Source organism: Ruditapes philippinarum, unplaced genomic scaffold (assembly GCF_026571515.1).
Source record: "Ruditapes philippinarum isolate M1 unplaced genomic scaffold, ASM2657151v2 ctg3331_1_1_1_1, whole genome shotgun sequence".
Taxonomy (NCBI): domain Eukaryota; kingdom Metazoa; phylum Mollusca; class Bivalvia; order Venerida; family Veneridae; genus Ruditapes; species Ruditapes philippinarum.
In genome coordinates, this window is record NW_026856814.1 from 95,740 (window position 1) to 117,291 (window position 21,552).

At 33.9% G+C, this 21,552-nt stretch overlaps 2 protein-coding genes across 2 annotated transcripts in view; both read right to left on the reverse strand.

Annotated features, from left to right (window-relative positions):
• The window catches only part of LOC132747766 (protein wntless homolog), a 31,449-nt gene extending 25,787 nt beyond the window's left edge, over positions 1–5,662 (reverse strand). Inside the window, exon 1 of the mRNA XM_060737258.1 lies at positions 5,476–5,662. Coding sequence (XP_060593241.1) covers positions 5,476–5,581 — 106 coding nt within the window. The 5' untranslated portion in view covers positions 5,582–5,662. The remainder of the gene's footprint in view (positions 1–5,475) is intronic.
• A 2,591-nt stretch (positions 5,663–8,253) lies between these two features.
• LOC132747765 (NEDD8-conjugating enzyme Ubc12-like) lies at positions 8,254–18,845 on the reverse strand. The gene is made up of 4 exons (XM_060737257.1): positions 18,699–18,845; positions 16,865–17,007; positions 16,080–16,143; positions 8,254–10,068 (listed from the first exon to the last, which is right to left on the reverse strand). The coding sequence occupies exons 1-4, from the start codon at positions 18,828–18,830 to the stop codon at positions 9,928–9,930; spliced, it is 480 nt and encodes a 159-aa protein (XP_060593240.1). The 5' UTR covers positions 18,831–18,845; the 3' UTR covers positions 8,254–9,927.
• Positions 18,846–21,552: the final 2,707 nt, after the last annotated feature.

Genomic DNA, 21,552 nt, shown 5'->3' on the forward strand with positions numbered 1-21,552 from the left:
AGGTAAATGAAGAAAAAGCTATCCAATGAAGAAATCTTCACCAATTTAAAAAAGACTGGCATACGTACTATTTTAAATACAAAATTTATATGTCATTAATCATAATATAATGGAGACCTATCCAAATGTTTTGTTCCAATCTGATAATGATAGATGTGAATCATCAAAATACTTTGTAGTATTTTTGAACGTGCCCTGGCCGCAAAGTATCTGTCTTTGATGTTTTTGTTGTGTTATATTGTTGTTTTCTTTTGTAAATAATCATCCTTTTTCGTCTGTCTATTTATTCTATCGTCAAGCCTCCTAGCTAACGCCATTAGTATCATTAGTTTGTGTATTACTCATAAATATAGAAAAAAGTAATTATGTTATTGTTTGAGGCATAATGAAGATGTAGAGCGATGTCGGGTATATTGGGACATCTAAGGCATATTTGTTACTGTGATTTTAAATATGCTTTTTTCTGTATTGGCATTAAGCTCTGTTTGACTATCGTCTATAATGGGCCACTATCATAAGCATATGTACAAAACAAACGTGATATACCTTGTTAAACAGAAGAGCATGAGGAGTCAGTTTTGGGACACGTCGGGTATTTATGGACAGAAAGAAGGGCATTTTGGGACACATTAATTTTAGTGTAAAAATTTTGTAACAAAACATAGAGCAGTATCTTATTTTGCATAGTTCAATTTGATTGAAATTTTCTTTTAAATAACAAGTGTAAATAAAATATACAGTCGACTCCACTTATAACGAACTCGCTTATAACGAATTATCGTTAATAGCGAACTAAATCTGACATCCCCGGCTGATTCCTTCTTTATCTTATATTAAATCACATCGCTTAATACGTACTCGCTTATAACGAATTTTCGGCTATAACGAACCGTTTTTTTCAAGCCCCAAATGACGGAAAACATGGTAATTTCCTCGGTTATAACAAACTGTTATAATTAAAATATCGGGATGCGCTCGATTAGGAGCAGTACATGAATAACACTTTCCGATAATTATACAATCGATGATTGCACAGGTTAGTAAGGGCTTCAGGGAATAAAGATTGCTATGAAATGTTCTCACAACATCATTTCCTAATTGTTAAGGAAAGTTTGTATTTCGCACTCTCAGTTGATTGCTTTAAATACCCGATAATTACCAAATAATCGATTGTTTCGTTTGCAATATTAACCAAACGATAATAAACAAATAGCAAAAGAATACTTTATAGACAAATACTACATGAATAAATACATGTACCATTGTACTTAATATATTGTTTAATAAAATGCCCCGCATTTAATAACCATTTAATGACCGCTGCAGTAAAATACCGGTTAAACCGGTAACCAGTGAAAAGTATGGCTTTTTCACGGCAAATTTCCCCACCCAAACAAGTCAACAAGTTGTTGCTACTTCGCTTGTAGCGAACTTCGGATATAACGAACGATATTTTGATGTCCCATTGAGTTCGTTATAACCGGAGTCGACTGTAATACTATTTTATGATGCTTTATAGATCTATAGAGTATGTGAGGTCAAATGGTCTTATCTATCTGTTCATTTCGATTAAGTACTATAAGAGGGTTTAATGCCCCTTTCTGTATGCGTTTACATCTTCAGAGGCAAGAAGACACAATCAAAGTCTGACACAGCCAAATGAGAGATTTAAAATGTCTGAGGGCTTCTGCAGATGTTAATGCATGGAAAAGGTGCATTAATTAGCGCTATTCTTGGACAATAAACGTCAAATCGGCAATTCCTCGTTTCCTTGTCTTCATTTTGTACTATGATACCATAGATTGTGCTATGCTTTAAACGTGATGGTCATGTATATTATATAGCACTTTTAATAAGAAAAGGAATGTTGCAGGAGTTTAAGTGCAATGCTAGTATCCATATCTGCAAGATTATTGTCATCACAATAAACTAATATGTCATAATCTCTAAGGAGTCAGGTTCCCTTTTCAGTTTTTTTCCACTTTAAGTCTGAGTCAATTTGTTTTATCCTCATTTTCTCTGCCCTTTCTATAATTTTGGATTAAGATGTTTTTGGTTCCGTTTTTTAAAAAACATATCTGACATACAAACACACCTTCACTGAGTTCATGATACGTTTCTATAATATCAAATAACATAATAAACATTTGATATCCACGTGTCCCAAAACACCCCACATCAATAAAATGTTGTCGGGAGTTTTGGAACCACATTTTATGATGAATCAAGTAGTATTAACAACTAAAATATGCTCACATGTTGATCAGGGGATTTTTTTCATGCTAAATTTATAGTTTACTTCTACAAAATATATCATTAACAGGTTTTATGAATTTAAGTATTCGGTATTTTTTCTTAAGCTTATTATAAAACAGTGGCACGATTCTCCTAAATTTCACATCTTGCAAAAATTAATAATATTCACTTAATGTACAGGCACTAGGTTGAAGCCAGCAGAAAAGGGGATGATTGTTTTCTTTTCAAATTGAAAAACTTAATGGAATTATACTTCTAAACGTTATAATGAGAAGCGGTCCAAAATACCCGACGGTTCACATATACCCTACAACGCTCTAGTAATATTTTTCTATGTATTGAACTTATAACCTCCTTTACATATTCAATTTTTCAAATAAATGTTTGCTGTAATTTAATTTATGTTAACCCTTTCGCTGCCAGAGGGTTATTGTTTTATTGATCACCTATTTGCCAGAGGGTTTTCTAAGAAATTACTATATTATTAATTAATATAATTATTATTATTTGTTATTAGTATTATAATAATTATATATGTTTCCAAATCTGTGAGTATAATAATAATTATTGTCGATGGTATAATTTTCTTTATATTTATTATTATTTTTATTATTATTATTATCAATTTATTATTATTACTATTATTATTATAGAAACGGCTAAAGCCGTCCATATGGCAAATACGCCGAAAATAACAGGGACGGCATAAGCCGTCCCTATGGCAGTGAAAGGGTTAATACTATGTTAACTTTTCATGTTTTAACACATTATTGTAAGACTGTTAAGGGATGGACCTCCGACCCTTAAATAGTCATGCGACAGAGGCAATAAATGGGGTCACCAGTTCCGGGCCTGAAATTGAAAAAAAAAATCATATTTTATTGTTTTATTTTTTTCTTTCTATACAAAACACTGATATAATGTCACATGCAAACACAAGACAACATTATCGAATAAATTTACAGTATTTACATGGATGCTATAGTTGTTCATAAAAAGACCACTTAAGTTTTACCAATTAACTTAATTGGCCCTTCCCACAATATCTAGCCAAAAGTTGCTTGTCCAATAGCTAATAACAAGTCTATAGGTTTCAAGGTTTTTTCTCCCAAGATTTTGGGAACATGACCGTTACCCACGGAAATGGGAATTTCAGCGATGTTTTGTTAAAAATTGGGAAAAATTGCATTGATCACTTAAATTTTGATGTGATTAAATGAATACAAAGAATAACTGTCTAGGATGGCATCGTCAAACAGGTAAACACCATAACAGTGGAGAAGCATTTATTTTTTTAAGATTTAAGAATTTGTTATTCAATATTTTTATTTTGTAACTTTTCAATTGGGAATTTTTTCCTGTTGATTGGGAAAATAATTTACTATTTTCAATTGGGAATACGATTGAATATTGGCTATAAAATTAGCCATAAAAAAATCCCAGGGTTTAATTGTGTCTTATACATTTATTTAGATATTGTGTGTGCAGCTCATAAATTATTCAATATTATCTGTTAGTTTACTTAAAATTATTCACTTCATTAATATTTTAAATGTTCAATTTCAGGAATGTCAGACGTTTCACTCCCAAGACATTTCACTATTGAGACGTTTCACTCCCAAGACGGTTCACACCTAGATGTTTCACTCCCAATTTGTCAATTGTATGGACATTTCACTCCCATTTTTTAGATATTTTTAAGAAAAGTTAACACATTTATTTCCATTTTTAATAGCCATATCAGGATTGATTATTGGAAGTGGCTAGCCGTAGGGGCCTGTACGGCTAGCCAAAAGTTCTAGCCATGCGTGAGTCACGTACGACTAGCCTGGACACACTGTATTGGCTAGCCGTACGGCACTTTTCAAAAATATATGGAAGTCGAAAATGCATGTTATTTTGTGTCTTTAAACGACGATTTTAATCAAATCTCCGCATTTGTCCTAGTTTGTTCACTTTAATAAAGATGCTCCGCATTTTGAAAAAAAAAAAATGAATACGAGTAAGCGTTGTATAATCTATCTTAATAAAATTAAGTGTCAAAGTTGCATGTTATAACGTCCTTAATTTTCATGCATATATGATTTGTATGAAAGATGAATTGTTCAATCTGTTAATTAAGCACATGGATCGAATAAATAATGATCGGAGGGGAATAAATAAATAAATAAAAAGAATATTAGAAAAAACGGTGAAAAGGAAAAATAATTTAATAATGCAAACTTTCCTTAATGATGGACGATGGACAAACTTCTATACCGACGGTAATTGACGCAATTATCAGAGCCCAACAATAATTATTTTCGGTCTTTTTTTTTTGTTGTTTTTTTTTTCAATTTAAAAATTAAACTTAATGAAACAAAAAAGGATTATTATCAAAATTTTGTAAACTATTTCAATTGATGTTATTTAACTGCAACCAAACGCTATTTTTTTCTCGACGTCTTGAGATGACAAAGTACATTCTTTACTGTAGTCAACGCGTCGATTAATCTCTTAAAAGTAAACATGCTTGACTAAAATCCTCGCTTTAAGTCATAATTGTATCATAGTTTGGAGACAAAAAAAGCAATTTAAAAAGTAATTTTAGTTCAAAGCCTGAAATCAGGTACGTATACATATTAATATACGTACCTGATTTCAGGCTTTGAACTAAAATTACTTTTTTTGTTTTGCCTAAATCAGACACAAATTAATATACTTTCTTTAGTCCAACTACATGTAATAAATTGTACTACCGGTATGTGACGAGATATTGTGCAATTTGAGTATGGGCAATATATCTCCTCTCTTCTTAGTCCTATAAATATGACGTCGCTTTGAGATATTTTTGCTTCTCTCTTCTGACCAGAACAAATCAGCAAAATCTATATCTCAGAATCTAGCTTTGGCACCTCAATATATTTTGAATAGTACTTTCTTGCGAGTCTTTTTGGTCACATGTATATAAAATGTGCCTATCCTAAACATTGACTCAACACTACAGCATGTATGTAACTCATTTAATAATTTCAGCAGTGTTGAACTGTTGAACTTTACAAGTTATTCCACTATTCAGCTGTCAAAATTTATTTTGTCAATAGCGTCATTTTAATAAATTGATGGACTTATCGTACTTTTACCCTTCATTGTTTTATTATAAAGCATAACACCAAGTTCATTGGGTACGTTTATACTCGGAGCCAAACGGGGTAATTTACGTAAATAAAGTGCACGTACCTATTAATCCACCAATCAGGAAAAACGATATCAGCAGGAATAACAAAAGTAATCCTAAAATAATCAACTTTTTCCAGCTCAACGTCTCTAAAACTACACCAGCCATTTTCCCGAAAAACTTTAACAAATTAACTTTTATTGTCAGAAAATTAATGGGATGGTTCTTGGCTTAATACAAATCATTCAATAGTATCAATTTTACCGCAAATTACCGGGAACCAACACTATTTGTCATTGGGCATATTCGTTTGACTGTTCTGGTTTTCGGATTGCGTTATGAGACCAATACGTACATATATCGCGCTTAAGGTGGTCAGAAAAAAAAACTGAGAATAATCAATAAAAGATAATGATAAGCATTTATGTACGTACAGGTCCAACTATATTATACAATTATCGAATATACATGTATCATGCTTGTCAGGAGTTATCTGAATGTCTGTGACTTACTTGTTACCAAATGTTATGGTGGTACTGGTAGTTTCCGCTCAGGGCAGAGCTCAGTTCAGCCATTGCATCATTCCTGGGCAGGACATCAAGCAGTTTACCGGTACTTCTGTATATCATCCCAGAGCAGAGATCTATACAGTGCGAATGACCATAGAAATGATTTCATGATCAGTTACAATGAAAGTGAACTGCACCATCTGGGAATCAAACCTGAGTTGCCCGATTCACAGTCGAATGCTTTATCTATTGAGCTAAACGTCTGGCCTTATCAGACACACGTATACCAAGCAGTTATATCAGTATGTGGGACATATTAGTCATTAATGACCATCAGTGTAGAAAATGTTTTTTTGGTAAACATCCAAAACATATTCTCAACTTAAAAGAGCTGGCAAAGTGGTCTAAGCCTACTTCTAGACAGTGTGGTCATTGCCAATGGTGGTGTAATGCTGATTTCTGTTTGGGGATGCATTCATTTGCATGCTACCTGTAGTATGCTGCTGTCAGTAATGATAAGACCCGCCTTCTATGTAAACTGCATGATCTGCCTCTCTGATACTTGCAGTCAGTTCTTATAATACACCTCTACAGCTAGAAACTTATATCCTTCGGATCTGTGTTATCAAACAATCCGTTTAACGGTCTGGTGCTATTTAGAACAGTACACCACACTTCCTTGTAGATCTGTGTTTTCATATTTTAATGACTTACTATTGAAATTCCAAAGAGGAGATAGAAAAGTTTTTACATAAATCCACATGTAAGATTTCAAGCCACACCATAAATGGCAAGGTCAAATGGCAGTTTTCAAGCTTTTCTGGAAGAGAATGGTCAAAGGTACTAGTACCCATCAAAATCGTATGATGCAGGAGCAAATTACTGGGGTAGATCAACCTACAACCTTCCACAAGCTTACTGGCTAGTTTTTTTCCCCACACAAATGGCTTCAAACATTCTTGGAGTCTCAGACTTGAACCAACAGATCTTGTTTACCTTTATTGCTAATGGAAAATCACATTATAATGCAGTACAGATTCAAAATAGCACCAATCCTTCAATCTGCAATAACAGTTGAACTAGAAATATGTCCGAGAGACACAGATGCCCTGCAGTATATGTAAGAACACCAAATAATATGAATAAGAGCACCAAATAATATGAATAGACATTATGACAGGTGAGCATAGTTGGTATTTCATATTCTTTTTGTTTTGCATTAAAAGATGTTTGAAAGTAAGAATGATCGCTGTTGTTAAAAACAGTTTTTTTTAATATTCACATGGCCCAATTCTTTGAGAGAGCACAAATTCCTCACTTAAGTCTGTCCTGGGGTATAAACCTGGGAAAAAGGTTTAATAGGCTTTAACATAAGTAACAATCATTTTTATTGTAAAAGTAAAGCATTGATTATCACGATTGCTAGGATACCAAGGACTCATTATGCCAAACACTTTGTCAACAAACTTCAAAATCCTTTGATGCATGACAGTCATGGATCAGACAAGATTTTCTGCTGACCTTTAGGTCCTGACACAGATTTTTAATTGCTGAGCTTTGACATCAATCTTGGAGCTAGGGGTCTAGGTCTTGTTTGTGACACATCGTTTCAATATGCTACACACTTCAAAATTTTGCAAATGACTTCAAAATCCCTTGATGCATGACAAGAGTTATGGACCGGACATGTTTTTCTAGCTCCTGACCTTTGACCTCCAAGTGTGACCATAAGAGCAATGGGTCTAGACACTGGGCATGACACACTGTCTCGTCATGTTTAACATTTGTGCCTAGCTATTTTAAAATCCCTTGATGCATGACAAAGTTATGGTGGAACAATATTTATATAACTGCTGTCTTTTGACCTCTGTGATTTTGACCTTGGAGCTAAGGGTCTAGTTCTTGCAATGACACACCATCTAATCATGCTCAACATTTGTGCCAATAAGTTTCAAAATCCCTGATGCATGACAGTTATGGGCTGGACAAGCGTTTTGGACACTCATGCTCAAGGACAGACAAACAGGGGTAACACTACAATGCCCCTTGCCATTATCATGGTGGAAGAGCATAAATATTAAAATTTATTTAGCATTTTCACAACAGATTCTACCCATATGACCAGTGTATACCAAAATCAGCTGGCACATCTGTCCTGGCTGATCAGCACTGTTCACTATTCAGTCACTACATACACGTATGCTGAAAAATTTCCCTAAATATGATGAATGGTTATGTCCAGAATGAAAGATGGACAAGTCCATTTAATATATTTCGGGTGGTATAAGAGTTCATTGTGTAGCAACATAGAACAAAGCAACAGTGACAAGATATTTATATAAGATGTTTATTTCAGTACAGGTATCAATGTTATACTTATTAACAATCTAAATAATTGAGTTTTCAATCAGTAATTCGAAAAAAGAAAAAAATTACAAAATTGTTATGTACGGTAAGTCAAAATTTTCCAACACGAAAAAAAGGTATGCTTTAATTTTTTCATAGCAGTAGTCCTGATAAAAGGCCACCTTTGGTTTACAGACAACCCTGTCCTGAAAATGATTAAATTGCATGAAGAAAATTGTGAGAAAAAAAAAAACTGTTTTAATTAATAGTCCATTAAATTTACAAAATATTGCTACATGAACTTTATTTCCTTGTTTTGTCTAAAATAAGAATTATCAAGGTGTAGAATACATCTACTCTCATTTTCCTGACTTATAAATAATACAAAACACTCTCAATATGCACAACAATGCTCCCCTAGGAGGCAAGCTATGCTCTTATCCAAATGCAAAACTTACAGATGTTATCCGAAACAAGACACAATAAATTTAAAACAACAAATATACTCAAGATCCCCAAATCTAGGTTGTTACAATATAGAGTCCTTCAAATAATTATTTAATTGACATGTAATTGACATAAATACCACAAAATTATTAAATTCAATCTAAGCTGTAACAATATAGAGTCCTTCAACTTGACATGTAATTGACATTAAGACCCCACATTTATTTAATTAACACTAGATATAAGGTCTTTCAAATTGACATGTAATTGACAACGTAATCAACATTTTATATTTAAACACCTACTTTATAACAGGTGTCTGAACAAGAAGAAGAATTGAAAATTCAAACAAAATGACATCATCACTAATGTCATGACATCACAACTGACATAAAATTATAAAAGATAGGAATTGCCATATAACTTAAAAGTTGTATTAATACATTTGTCCAAAATATTTAAGAAATAGAGATCTAATATAAACTTGATTTCATTTTAGCTTTAAATAAAATATCATACTAAGTTCTTTCAAGTTAACTCAAAAAATGATTAAATTATTAACATTTTATTTTATAGGTGAAAATAAAATCCTGAAATTGACTTGACATCATAGGCTGTAATATGACATCATCACTAGTGACATGACATCATCAACTGTAATATGAGTATGACATCATCTTTAGTGTCATGACATCATCAACTGCAATATGACATCATCACTAGTAACATGACATCATCAACTGTAATATGCCATCATCACTAGTGACATGACATCATCAGCTGCAATATGACATCATCACTAGTGTCATGACATCATCAGCTGTAATATGAGTATGACATCATCTTTAGTGTCATGACATCATCAACTGCAATATGACATCATCACTAGTAACATGACATCATCAACTGTAATATGCCATCATCACTAATGACATGACATTGATCTAGCACTGGCATATTTTAAACACAAAGTAAGCATTAAATAATAGAACTGTACATCAAACACAAGAGATATAGGGCTTTTAAACACCAATTCAAAATATTAAACAATGACAATACGTTGTTGCTATCAAGCACTGTTTACAGACACCTGAATTATCAATTACGTTTGCACTTGTGTACCTTAAACTGTCAAGCACTTCTTTCAGGACTCTTTCACTCAAAACTATTCAGAAAAAAAAGATCAATCAGTGTGCAAAAAATCTAAATGTTTCATTTTAAACATCGGTCAAAGTAAACAGATCCTATATAGCCCCCGCGCATAGATTTTGCAACATTTTGTTCAAATAATCGTCTATTGTTTTGAAGAACCTCTGCTGCCTCTTTATTCAATGGATCCTCTGGATTTGGCTCCTGTAAAACACCAATACCAAATAAATACTCATAATTATGTTGTTTTTACAAATGATGCACCTAGCAATGTTTAAGTTCTGTTCAATATCTTAATCAACTTACATTTTGTACAAATATTGTTAAACTTTATTGGAAAACTGTAATTTAGTTCACTAGTTTTCATCATTGGATGCATGTACCCATGGTTGATTAACATGTTATCAAGTTGTGGGTAAAATGAATCCATTTGCATTGATAGGCAACAGGTGCGTAAAATATTGACCAATGAAATTGCGTTTAACAAAATTCATATTTTTCAATGGCGAAGGTAACAGTAAATTTTATACCCTTTTTGCGGGAAAACGTTCACATCTTTATTGTGAATTTTACACAACTGAATTTAATTGGTTGCCTCAATTTTGTCTGTCATACTGATCGTCAAATAGAACAATTTGATTGGTTTTAATCGCCAAATGAGTTTGCCTCATGAAATCTTAAGGCAACCAATGAAATAGCTGTCTTTGAAATTGACACATCTCTAATTGACTGGATATTGGCCAAAAATTACACAGCTAATAAATGTTAATGGTTCGGCCATGGATATCTGACAGTGACTGAATTTATGATAAAGTTTTGTTGTTTCATTATAATGTGAATAAGTGACATGTATAATTATACCCTCAGTCTGCTGGAAGGTAATGAATTTATCCATGCAACCTCTGCAGACCAAGATCAGCCAGCACATCTGTGCCGACTGATCATGGTCTGTAATATATGCTATTCAGTCAGTACTTATTTTGAAAATTGTCCACATAAATGATGATTGAAAAATGAACAAGTCCATATAAGATATTTAGTGTCCAGCTTTATTTGTCATCCAATGAAAACGCTGTATTTCTTAAAAACTGTGTGTGTTAATTTTCATAGTGACGTAATTAAGCGAACAATAATGAGGCCAAATAAAGCTTGACACTAAGTAAGTTAGTTTTCATCCGTAGCTGTTCTACAAAAATTAGAAACATTCTCCTGTCGCTATCGCTCCTGTCGAAGTTTCTTATTTCTGTAGAACAGCACAGATGAACAATAACATGTACTTAGCGGGATAAGAGTTACAAGAGCACCGCTAGGCGGAGCATTATATGCCCGAAAGTGTTTTTTTTTTTTTAGTAAGGATGAAGCATTTGTAAGACATGGGAATTCGCTGTTCATCCTATAAAATTTTACAGCTGTAGGTTGATTAATACTTAAGTTATTAATAATGACCTTAACCTTTGACCTTGTGACCCCAAAATCTATAGGGGTCTCCTACCTTATATGGACAATCATCCTAAGAAGTTTGAATATTGTGGGCCAATTGGAACTTTAATTATGCTCTAGAAACTGTTTTCAGTATTAAGGTAAAAGTGACTTTGAACTTTGACCTTGTGACCCCAAAATCAATAGGGGTCTTCTACCCAATATGGACAATCATCCTATGAAGTTTGAACATTGTGGGTCAATTGGAACTTAAGTTATGCTCCGGAAACTGTTTTCAGTATCAAGGTAATAGTGACCTTGACCTTTGACCTTGTGACCCCAAAATCAATAGGGGTCTTCTACCCAAGATGGACAATCATCCTATGATGTTTCAACATTGTGGGTCGAATGGAACTTAAGTTATGCTCCGGAAACTGTTTTCAGTTTTAAGGTCATAGTGACCTTGACCTTTGACCCCAAAATCAATAGGGTACTTGTACCCAATATGGACAATCATCCTATGAAGTTTGAACATTGTGGGCCAAATGGAACTTAAGTTATGCTCCGGAAACCAAATTGCTTACGGACGGACGGACGTACAGACAGACGGACGCCAGGGGGTATAACATAATATGCCCTTTCGGGCATATAAAAATGGATGACAAAATAAAGTACCACAATAAGAAAATTTCCATCAATAAAATTATGTGCAGCTTTCGGACCATAGCGTCATATACAATCCATCTCCATTATATATTGTGTTCTGACTTATTTAAACAAGAGGGCCATGATGGCCCTGAGGTCGCTCACCTGTATGTAGGCCCCCCCAACCCCCACCCCCCAACGTTGCAGGGCCAATTTAACCCAAGGGCTTTTATTTGCACAAACTTGGTAGACACCCATAAGAAGATGTTTCATGCTAAACATCTAAGCTCTAGCTCATTGGGCTTTTTAAAAGTAGATTTTTTTAAAGTTTTTACTATACACACATAGTTAAAAACAAAGACACCCCTGGGGCCGGGCCAGGGCTTTTATTGAACAAACTTTGTAGACACTTACTAGAAGATGTTTCATGCTTAATATTTAAACTCTAGCTATTTGGGTTTTTTCAAAGAAGATTTTAAGTTTTTGCTATACACATATAAAGAAAATCAATGACCCCCGGGGCGGGGCCAATTTTGACCCCAGGTCTTTTATTTGAACAAACTTTGTAGACACTCACTTAAAGATGTTTCATGCTTAATATCTTAACTCTAGCTATTTGGGTTTTTTCAAAGAAGATTTTTTAAGTTTTTGCTATACACATATAAGGAAAGTCAATGACCCCCAGGACGGTGCCAATTTTGACCCCAGGGCTTTTATTTGAACAAACTTGGTAGACACCTATTAGAACATGTTTGATGCTAAATATCTTAGCCATAGCTCTTTGAGTTCTTTAAAAGAAGATTTTTAAGTTTTTACTATTGCATATAGGGAAAATCAATGACCCCCTGGGCGGTGCCAATTTTGACCCCAGGGCTTTTATTTGAACAAACTTGGTAGACACTTATTAGAATATGTTTCATGCTAAATATCTTAGCTCTAACTCTTTTGGTTCTTTAAAAGAAGATTTTTTAAGTTTTTACTATATGCATATAGGGAAAATCAATGACCCCCTTGGGCGGGGCCAATTTTGACCCCAGGGCTTTTATTTGAACAAACTTGGTAGACACCTATTAGAACATGTTTGATGCTCAATATCTTAGCCATAGCTCTTTGAGTTCTTTAAAAGAAGATTTTTTAAGTTTTTACTATATGCATATAGGGAAAATCAATTACCCCCCGGGGCGGGGCCAATTTTGACCCCAGGGCTTTTATTTGAACAAACTTGGTAGACACTCATTGGAACATATTTCATGCTAAATATCTTAGCTCTAACTCTTTGGGTTCTTTAAAAGAAGATTTTTTAAGTTTTTACTATATGCATATAGGGAAAATCAATGACCCCCCGGGGCGGGGGCAATTTTGACCCCAGGGCTTTTATTTGAACAAACTTGGTAGACACCCATTAGAACATATTTCATGCTAAATATCTTAGCTCTAGCTCTTTGGGTTCTTTAAAAGAAGATTTTTTAAGTTTTTACTATATGCATATAGGGAAAATCAATGACCCCCTTGGGCGGGGCCAATTTTGACCCCAGGGCTTTTATTTGAACAAACTTGGTAGACACCTATTAGAACATGTTTGATGCTCAATATCTTAGCCATAGCTCTTTGAGTTCTTTAAAAGAAGATTTTTTAAGTTTTTACTATATGCATATAGGGAAAATCAATGACCCCCCGGGGCGGGGCCAATTTTGACCCCAGGGCTTTTATTTGAACAAACTTGGTAGACACCCATTAGAACATATTTCATGCTAAATATCTTAGCTCTAACTCTTTGGGTTCTTTAAAAGAAGATTTTTTAAGTTTTTACTATATGCATATAGGGAAAATCAATGACCCCCCGGGGCGGGGGCAATTTTGACCCCAGGGCTTTTATTTGAACAAACTTGGTAGACACCCATTAGAACATATTTCATGCTAAATATCTTAGCTCTAGCTCTTTGGGTTCTTTAAAAGAAGATTTTTTAAGTTTTTACTATATGCATATAGGGAAAATCAATGACCCCCCGGGGCGGGGCCAATTTTGACCCCAGGGCTTTTATTTGTAAAAACTTGGTAGACACTCACTAGAAGATGTTTCATGCCAAATATCTAAGCTCTAGCTCTTATGGTTTTTTAAAAGAAGATATTTAAAGTTTTTTCTTTCGGTTGCCATGGCAACCAGAGTTCTGCATGGAATTAAATTCTTTGAACAATTTTTAAAGGTGACCATCAAAGGAACATTCCTGTAAAGTTTGGATGAAATTGGCTTAGTGGTTTATGAGGAGATGTCATTTAAAGTTAGTTTACGGACGGACAGACGGACGCTGGACACACGCCGGACGAAAAGCGATCACAAAAGCTCACCCTGTCACTTTGTGACAGGGGAGCTAAAAATTGGATTAGAGAATCCAAATACAACTGTACATACTAAAAATTGACCACACATATCTTACAATTTCACTTTAACAATTCAAGTGTTTAAACATTTACTATACAAGATTTGTATGATGGACATGTTCTGCTTTGAATTTGGAATGGTCCACAGTTAGTTAAGGGGATTTAACTGAACTAAAACATGTAAAGACTGAGCAGACAATGGTATAGAGTTGGTCAGAATGTACAAAAGCAGGGTTCAAACAGAATCATGTAGTCTTAATTTAAGCACTTTTCAAGGGCTTTTTCAAGACCAATTTTGCATTTTCAAGGACAATTTTCGCGCATTGTTTCCTGCAAGATTCAACTTGAAGCAAAGATTATAAAGATTTAACATCATTTATTATCATTGTTAATATACTTAAGCCACAACATTCTTTGAAAAATACATGTTGTTTAACAATTTGATGTAAATACTTTAACTTCTTAAATCAACTTTTGCTTTTATTACCTGCAGTTCAAGTTCTTCAATTTCTTTTTTCTTATCTTTGGAACCCTTCCTTAATATAATACTTTGAGTCACAAAGACAAACCACTGGCATTGTTTTCTTTAGGCTTTGACATAGAGGCAACCTTATTATCATTTATTACATTGTTATTTGAGTCAGAATTAGTCTTTTTAGCCTCAATTTTAAAAATCCCTTCTTGTTTAACAAAAAACAAATTACACGATCCCTGTTTCTGTTGTATTTTTAAATTTTCTTTGTGACTTTCACCTTTTTCGTGACTTTTCAGGGCGCTCTCTCCCATACCACCGATTTCAATATTTTTCATACGAACTCGGCAATGCGTCTTTCTAATACCACTTGATTTCTGTACCTGTAACTATAATCTTTCAGCCATTTCAATTGAAATCGACGTTTACCCATTTTTATTACGAATTGGCAATATCGTAAAACTTCAGGAACAAAATATTCCAACACTTGAGAATGTATACGTCTAAACGCTCACAATAAATACAAAGAAACTTGAGAAAGAGCGAAACACCGACGAAAAAGACAGCAGATGGTTGATTTATTTTTGTTGGGAATGCTTTTTCTACTCGCGAAAACTGTTAAAGTGAAAGCGATGACGTTATACACGGGACCGTTATACACACGAACACGAATCCCGATGACGTTTAACACATGTGGGCGGGCTTCATTTCGTACTCATATATTTTCATAACTATTTCGCGGAAGTAAATAAAAATCTTCTGTGATATATCCGATCCGTTCCTTATTAAAAACTGTTTAAATATTTGATTTTTTTTAATGATGAGTGTTATTTCTAAGAGAATTAGCAATCTTCAAGGATTTTTTTTCTAAAATAAGGACTTTTCAATGACTTTTTCAAGGACACACTGAATTCAAGCACTTTTCAAGACACAGATCGTTTTCAAGCACTTTTCAAGACCTGTGCGAACCCTGAAAAGGAGTGTAAGACAAAAGCCTTCCTGGACAAAAGCCCTCCCGTCCAAAAACGGCAAGGTGGACAAAAGCCACAGTGTTAATTTCATGAGAGGGCTTTTGTCTGCCAAGCCATTTTCACAGGAGGACTGTTGTCTGCTTTGTCATTTTCACGGGAGGGCTTTTGTCTGTCTTCACATTTTTGGACGAAAAAGCTATTGTCTGAGAGCGCTTTTGTCTGTTTCCCATACAAAAGTGCAGGCTGGCCTGTCTCTATACTGTTAGCATAGGTAAATCATTCTGTTGCTAGAATGCATAGTATAAATAAATTGAATGGCTTTTACTTACCAGAAATAAATACTGCAATCCGTACACTATTGAATTTACTGTCAAAACTGGTTTCCAGTCTTCTCTGAAATGATCATTGAAGTAAATGCAATATATTACACTTCACTATCCACTTTAGCGAGCATTAGATTAACAAAGAAACTGCGGAAGCTCAACATTTCATCAATTTGTTCCATATGAAACAAATGAACAAATCTTGAAAAATAAATAAGTCGAATAACTTAGTATTACTTTGAACAACTATTAAAATATACATAATTTATTACTTTCTCAAAGAAACTAGCGAAACAATAAAATAATATAAAATATAAAACATTATATTTTAAACTATCTAATCCTGAAATTTAAACCACGTGTAACATGAATATTGTGCTTTTAATATTTCATGCAGATCACTACTCTTTGAATATGATTCTAGTAGTTTATACATTAACTATTTCTTTAATTGATGTTTCTTTTTGTTTTTTTCCAGTTAAGTTTCAAGTATTATCAATAGTATAAAGGTCATATGGCGACTTCCCAGCTATACAGTCTGAAGAAAATTTTGAATCTAAGATGGAGATGAAAATAGCTCAACTTGAGCATGTTGTGCTCTGGTGAGCTAAAAAAAGCACACAAAAAACTATTTTCTCAGCAAGAATCACTAAAATCAACAAAAAGTAGACAGGCTTTAAGTAAATGACCATCATTTTTTTTTGAAGGCATAAATTCCAGCTAAAGCTGATAGACCTAAACAATGTAGGGACATATGTAGCTGTACATGTAATTCCTTGTTGTCATGGTACCTTAAAATATTGAGGCAAACATTTCCTTCCAAATCTATGTTGGGATGGTACACCATTGTCTCACATTTCACCTTCGGAGCATCATGTGGATACCCTTGGCCAACTTTGAAGTTAAAAACAAATCTGCCGCCTCTATAAAACCCCTGAAACAGACAAAATTCATACAAATTTCTATAACCCTAAAATTGTCTGACCTTTGACCTTTCATCTGAAGGTCACTGGGATTCAGGGTTTACCAAGTATTACAATTTGACGATGCTGTTTAGGTTTGTAGTCTTATATCATAACAAGCTAGCAATGACCCTGTATTACTCACCTGTGTTTACATGTACATTAGGAAGATTTGAAAATTTCTCTATGTACATACTGGTAAACACAATCCTATCATGAAACGCCTTGTTTTGATGAATCCCAATAATTTCAACTATTTTGGTAAACAGTCAACTAAGAATCATTTCAAATTAGCTATATCAATATCTTAATAAAAGATGAACAATCATTTTCATTGAATTTTGTTATATTAGGAAAATGTCTCAGCCGTATCACTGTCATGTTTCAACAAATATTTTGGTTGCCATGGCAACTTAAATTCATCATGGAAAGGATTTTGAACAACTTTGACAAACTTTAAGGATCACCCATGGAACACTGACATTTATTAAGGTGCAGTGGTCAGAAAGACTGCCTTTTAGCCAATGGGTACAACACTGTTTGTTCACATCCCGATTCATTAACCTGACTGATACTGGAATTCAGATTTCTTTAGTCTATAATTTTTCTTTTATCTTTGATTTTAAGATTACTTTTCTTTTCTAGTTTTTAGAACAGGTCAGTTTTACTTTTTTCAATTATTATTCTCCCACAAAGTGGACAACTTTGAATGTTTTGTGCACACCTTTCACTTATCCTCAGGTGACTACAGGGTAAAAACAGTATGTTTGCATTATTCTCTTCACACTCCTTACATCTCAATAATCTCTAAATCAGCTACATTTTTCGTTTGGTTCAAAGTTTTTCCCATTGTTTTAGAAATCACACAAAATCTGTGAAATAGTCCTACATTCCCACAGCAGCTTCAACAGTTAACTGAATGTGTTGCTAACAGGAGTGCACATCTAAAATAATGCAATCCTATTACAGTTTGAGCAATAAATGTGTTCGGACTCAGAGGAATATAGTTACTGTTGTCCTTAAAGTATTATGGTTCCACAGAACCAGTTCTATTCTTTACAGCTCTTTGTTCTGGTGTAAGCTTAACAACTGCTTGATTGATCACTCATTTATAGTTACATTTTTTCTTATATATAAATAATCAATGTGTGTATGTCTCTTAGAAAAGCAAAATGCTAGCTACATTTCCTATCATATAGACCCTGCCAAAAAGTATGTTCCTAATGGTTTCAGTAGACTCAGTCTAGGTACTTTAAAACACATAATATACTTTACTTGAATGGTTTGCCCAGTAGCCAATGATATCACTTTATTTATGCTAATTGCTTTCAAAATTTTAAAAAGTTCTATAAAACTAAAATTCATCTTTATATTTTGGCAATAACTGATAACAATGTGTATATCTTGTGACACAAGAATGAGAAAAGAATGAAGGAACTGTGTGTCTGGAAATGGGACAATTCTAATTAAGAAATTCTGTAGGTTAAGGATTTATCAATTATCAGAATAATAACACTGTGCAGCCAATAGAAGTAAACCTTGTCAGATTGTACTAGCCTAGCCTACATTTTGCAACGGGTATGTGTTTGTATTGTGTCTTATTAGACCAGTTTGTCTTACATTGTACCTTATCAATTTTTATACCAACTGTACTTGTACCTACCTCATCTGGGCTTATCACAAGCTTGAAATTTAGAAGATCATCAGGGTCTGGGAAATCTACTTGACATGTTTTGGGTAAATTCAATTCATTTATATCTGGAATAAAAAAACAACAACAGTTTTTATATTTCATACAAGTACATTTTATATATACAGTAAAAACTCGCTAATGAGACCAATGAAGGGACTTTACAAATCTGGTCTTAATAGTGGGTTGGTCTCATTAATGAGTTTGGTCAAACAGAAAACCAGGCAATATATTAAGGGATACCATGTACTGTACACATGTTTAATTCTGGGCTAACTTTTTTCAAATGAGAAGATATTAAGCATACACTATCATTTTTTTATTTTCATTTATTTTATTTACTTTTTAACATTATTTCTTTACTTCTTTTGAGGTAAAAATGTATTATGCATGTCTTTAAATACAAACATATTTTTTACATTCTTGTTAAAAGAATGACATGACTTACTCAATAAAATCACAATTTTACTACAAAGCACATCGACCAATTAACCTTTAATTATTTTCACAGTTTTCATCGCCGATAACAACTTCAAAAACCTAATCGTATCAGGTTTATGTTTGTTTAAAATTATGGAACGAAAGAGATACTGATAGAAGCAACACCTCTAAAAAACTTATTGAAAGTTTTCTGTTCAATGTTTTGTTGTTTTAATCCACCAGTTATGACATTAAAGTTGTGAATTTAAGAAATTATCGACATTATTATTGATCATTTCCGGGTTTGATACAAAGTAACCTTGACCTCTGCCGTAAATTGGATGTCGTTAAATGTCGTAAAACTAGGACAACTGTTGTTTACACTATGTGTCAAAAAGATTTCAGCAATATACATGCCTGTCAATATCAAGGTGAGAAAGTGCCCGCGGTCGTATTTATGGGTTTCCAGGCTTCGCGAAACTGCTGAAAAATTTGCCTGACATTCGGTCAGACAAACTTTCAATTCTTGTCTGACCGAAAGAACTTTTGTCTGACCGAATTTTTTTCCCCAAATATATGTATATGGTAATACCTTGGTGTTTTTTTTTAAAGACATAACAACTTTTAAAGATTTGCAACACAACTTTATTCCCTTAAATAAAACATTAGTTTATCCAGATTGATGGACTCACAGGCGCTAGTCACATATATTCAAATATTTTACATAACCAGTCTATATTTGTATATAAAGATATATAGTATATAGCCCATATAAAACTTTAAAAAGTTTGTTTCAAGCACCTGTGGATGGACTCTGTTTGGAAATCAAAACATTCATGATCAAAGCGGCCATTTTTCCATTTACCCACAAATTTTCTCGGCGGGCGCCTGGACTCGTATTCCTTTTGCTTCGCTTTTTTTTCTTCATTGGATAGTTTACGATTTTTGCCGGGCGTAGCGCCAGCGTAATAATGTAGTAACACCGACATTTTGGTTATTGACAGTCGTATACATGTATCGGACACTTATAATGAAACGGCGAATCTAAACTCGTTTTACATTTTTTTATTCAAGGTAGAAAACTCAGTCTTGATCGGTCTTGGATATATTCCGGTATTCGTACCGGACATAAGGTCCGGAACTCCGAAAAAAAATATCGGACCGGCCTGATTTTTGCCGGACATGTCCGACGGTCCGGCAACTTTCGCGAAGCCTGGGTTTCCAAATCTACAGGATTTACGAAATGGGACTGAATTTACTGGTCGTATTACGGAATAACGGGGTGGTCTCAAAATCGGGGTTAGCGACCATTAAAATAAAGAATAAAAAAATCGGGTCTTTGAAAAATCGTTCGTATTAGCGGGTTGGTCTCGAAAACGGGGTGGTCGTAAAGCGGGTTTTTACTGTACTTTATACCAGTAACTAGGGTTCGGGACTTCCCTCTGGGTCATTATTAGTTTGCGCCACCAAATTCGTCAATCAGAAGTGTCACACAGTTGATAACATAATTGATGATACAGTTTGATAAACAAACTAATCACGGGTGACCTTTCACCTTTGGGCCGCTTATGTAATTGACACGACCGCTTATGATATTTGAGTGTAATAGTTGTAGGATGCTTTTATCTTACGTTGGCACCAGTAAAATTCGCCATAAAGATTTTATGCGCCAGAATAAATATTTTGTCGCATTTGGCGCCATTGGCGAGCGACAGAGGGAACCCTGGTAAACATTTCTTTTTATTGTAAGTGCATTTTGATTTTTTTTTTACATTTTTTTTATGCAAATGGACCTTCAAAACTACAGATTTTTAAACATATACAGATGATGTTACAGCTGTTATTATAGCAATAGATAAGTGTTATTGATTTTTTTCTAACAAGACTACATTGTACATGCACGTGAACATTTATATACAATATTTATCATGGCACATCTCTGTGATTTTCCACAGGGGATTGCAGGGATTTTTTTAACCCGTCCTCGGTGATTTGCCACCATGACTGACCATAGTTTGTCCCCTGCGATTTTCCACTCACTGTTTAAAATGTCCATGGTAACAAAACGGAAAGTGCATAAAATCCCTTGAACTGTACAGTACCGGCCTATTGTAATACACCAATAAACACTTTCAGAACTAGCAGACGACAGGCTATTCTTATCAGTAGTATTTTAAGTAAAGATAGCGCCAGGTTGTGTATCTCACTGTATAAATCATATGGTCTGACATATAGTAGGTTTAACAGTTAATTTAAATACTTTGGAGTCAAAAGATGTGTTGAAGTTTATACTGTGATGAAGCTAATATCCAAAGCTTTCTATTGGTGTAATACATTTTTAAAAATAGGCCATTTAATCACAACTAGCAGTTTAAAAACTGCTTATTTTGTATTGTTTTAGCATAAG

Bases quoted from the DNA above. Each gene is read 5' to 3' on its own strand.
- LOC132747765 (XM_060737257.1), bottom strand. From the start codon at position 18,830: ATGAAATATAAAAACTGTTGTTGTTTTTTTATTCCAGATATAAATGAA. The intron at 16,144-16,864 runs GTACCATGACAA...TGATCATTTCAG, and splicing joins GTTTGCCTCAATATTTTAAG to AGAAGACTGGAAACCAGTTT. The intron at 10,069-16,079 runs GTAAGTAAAAGC...GGTGTTTTACAG, and splicing joins GATTGCAGTATTTATTTCTG to GAGCCAAATCCAGAGGATCC.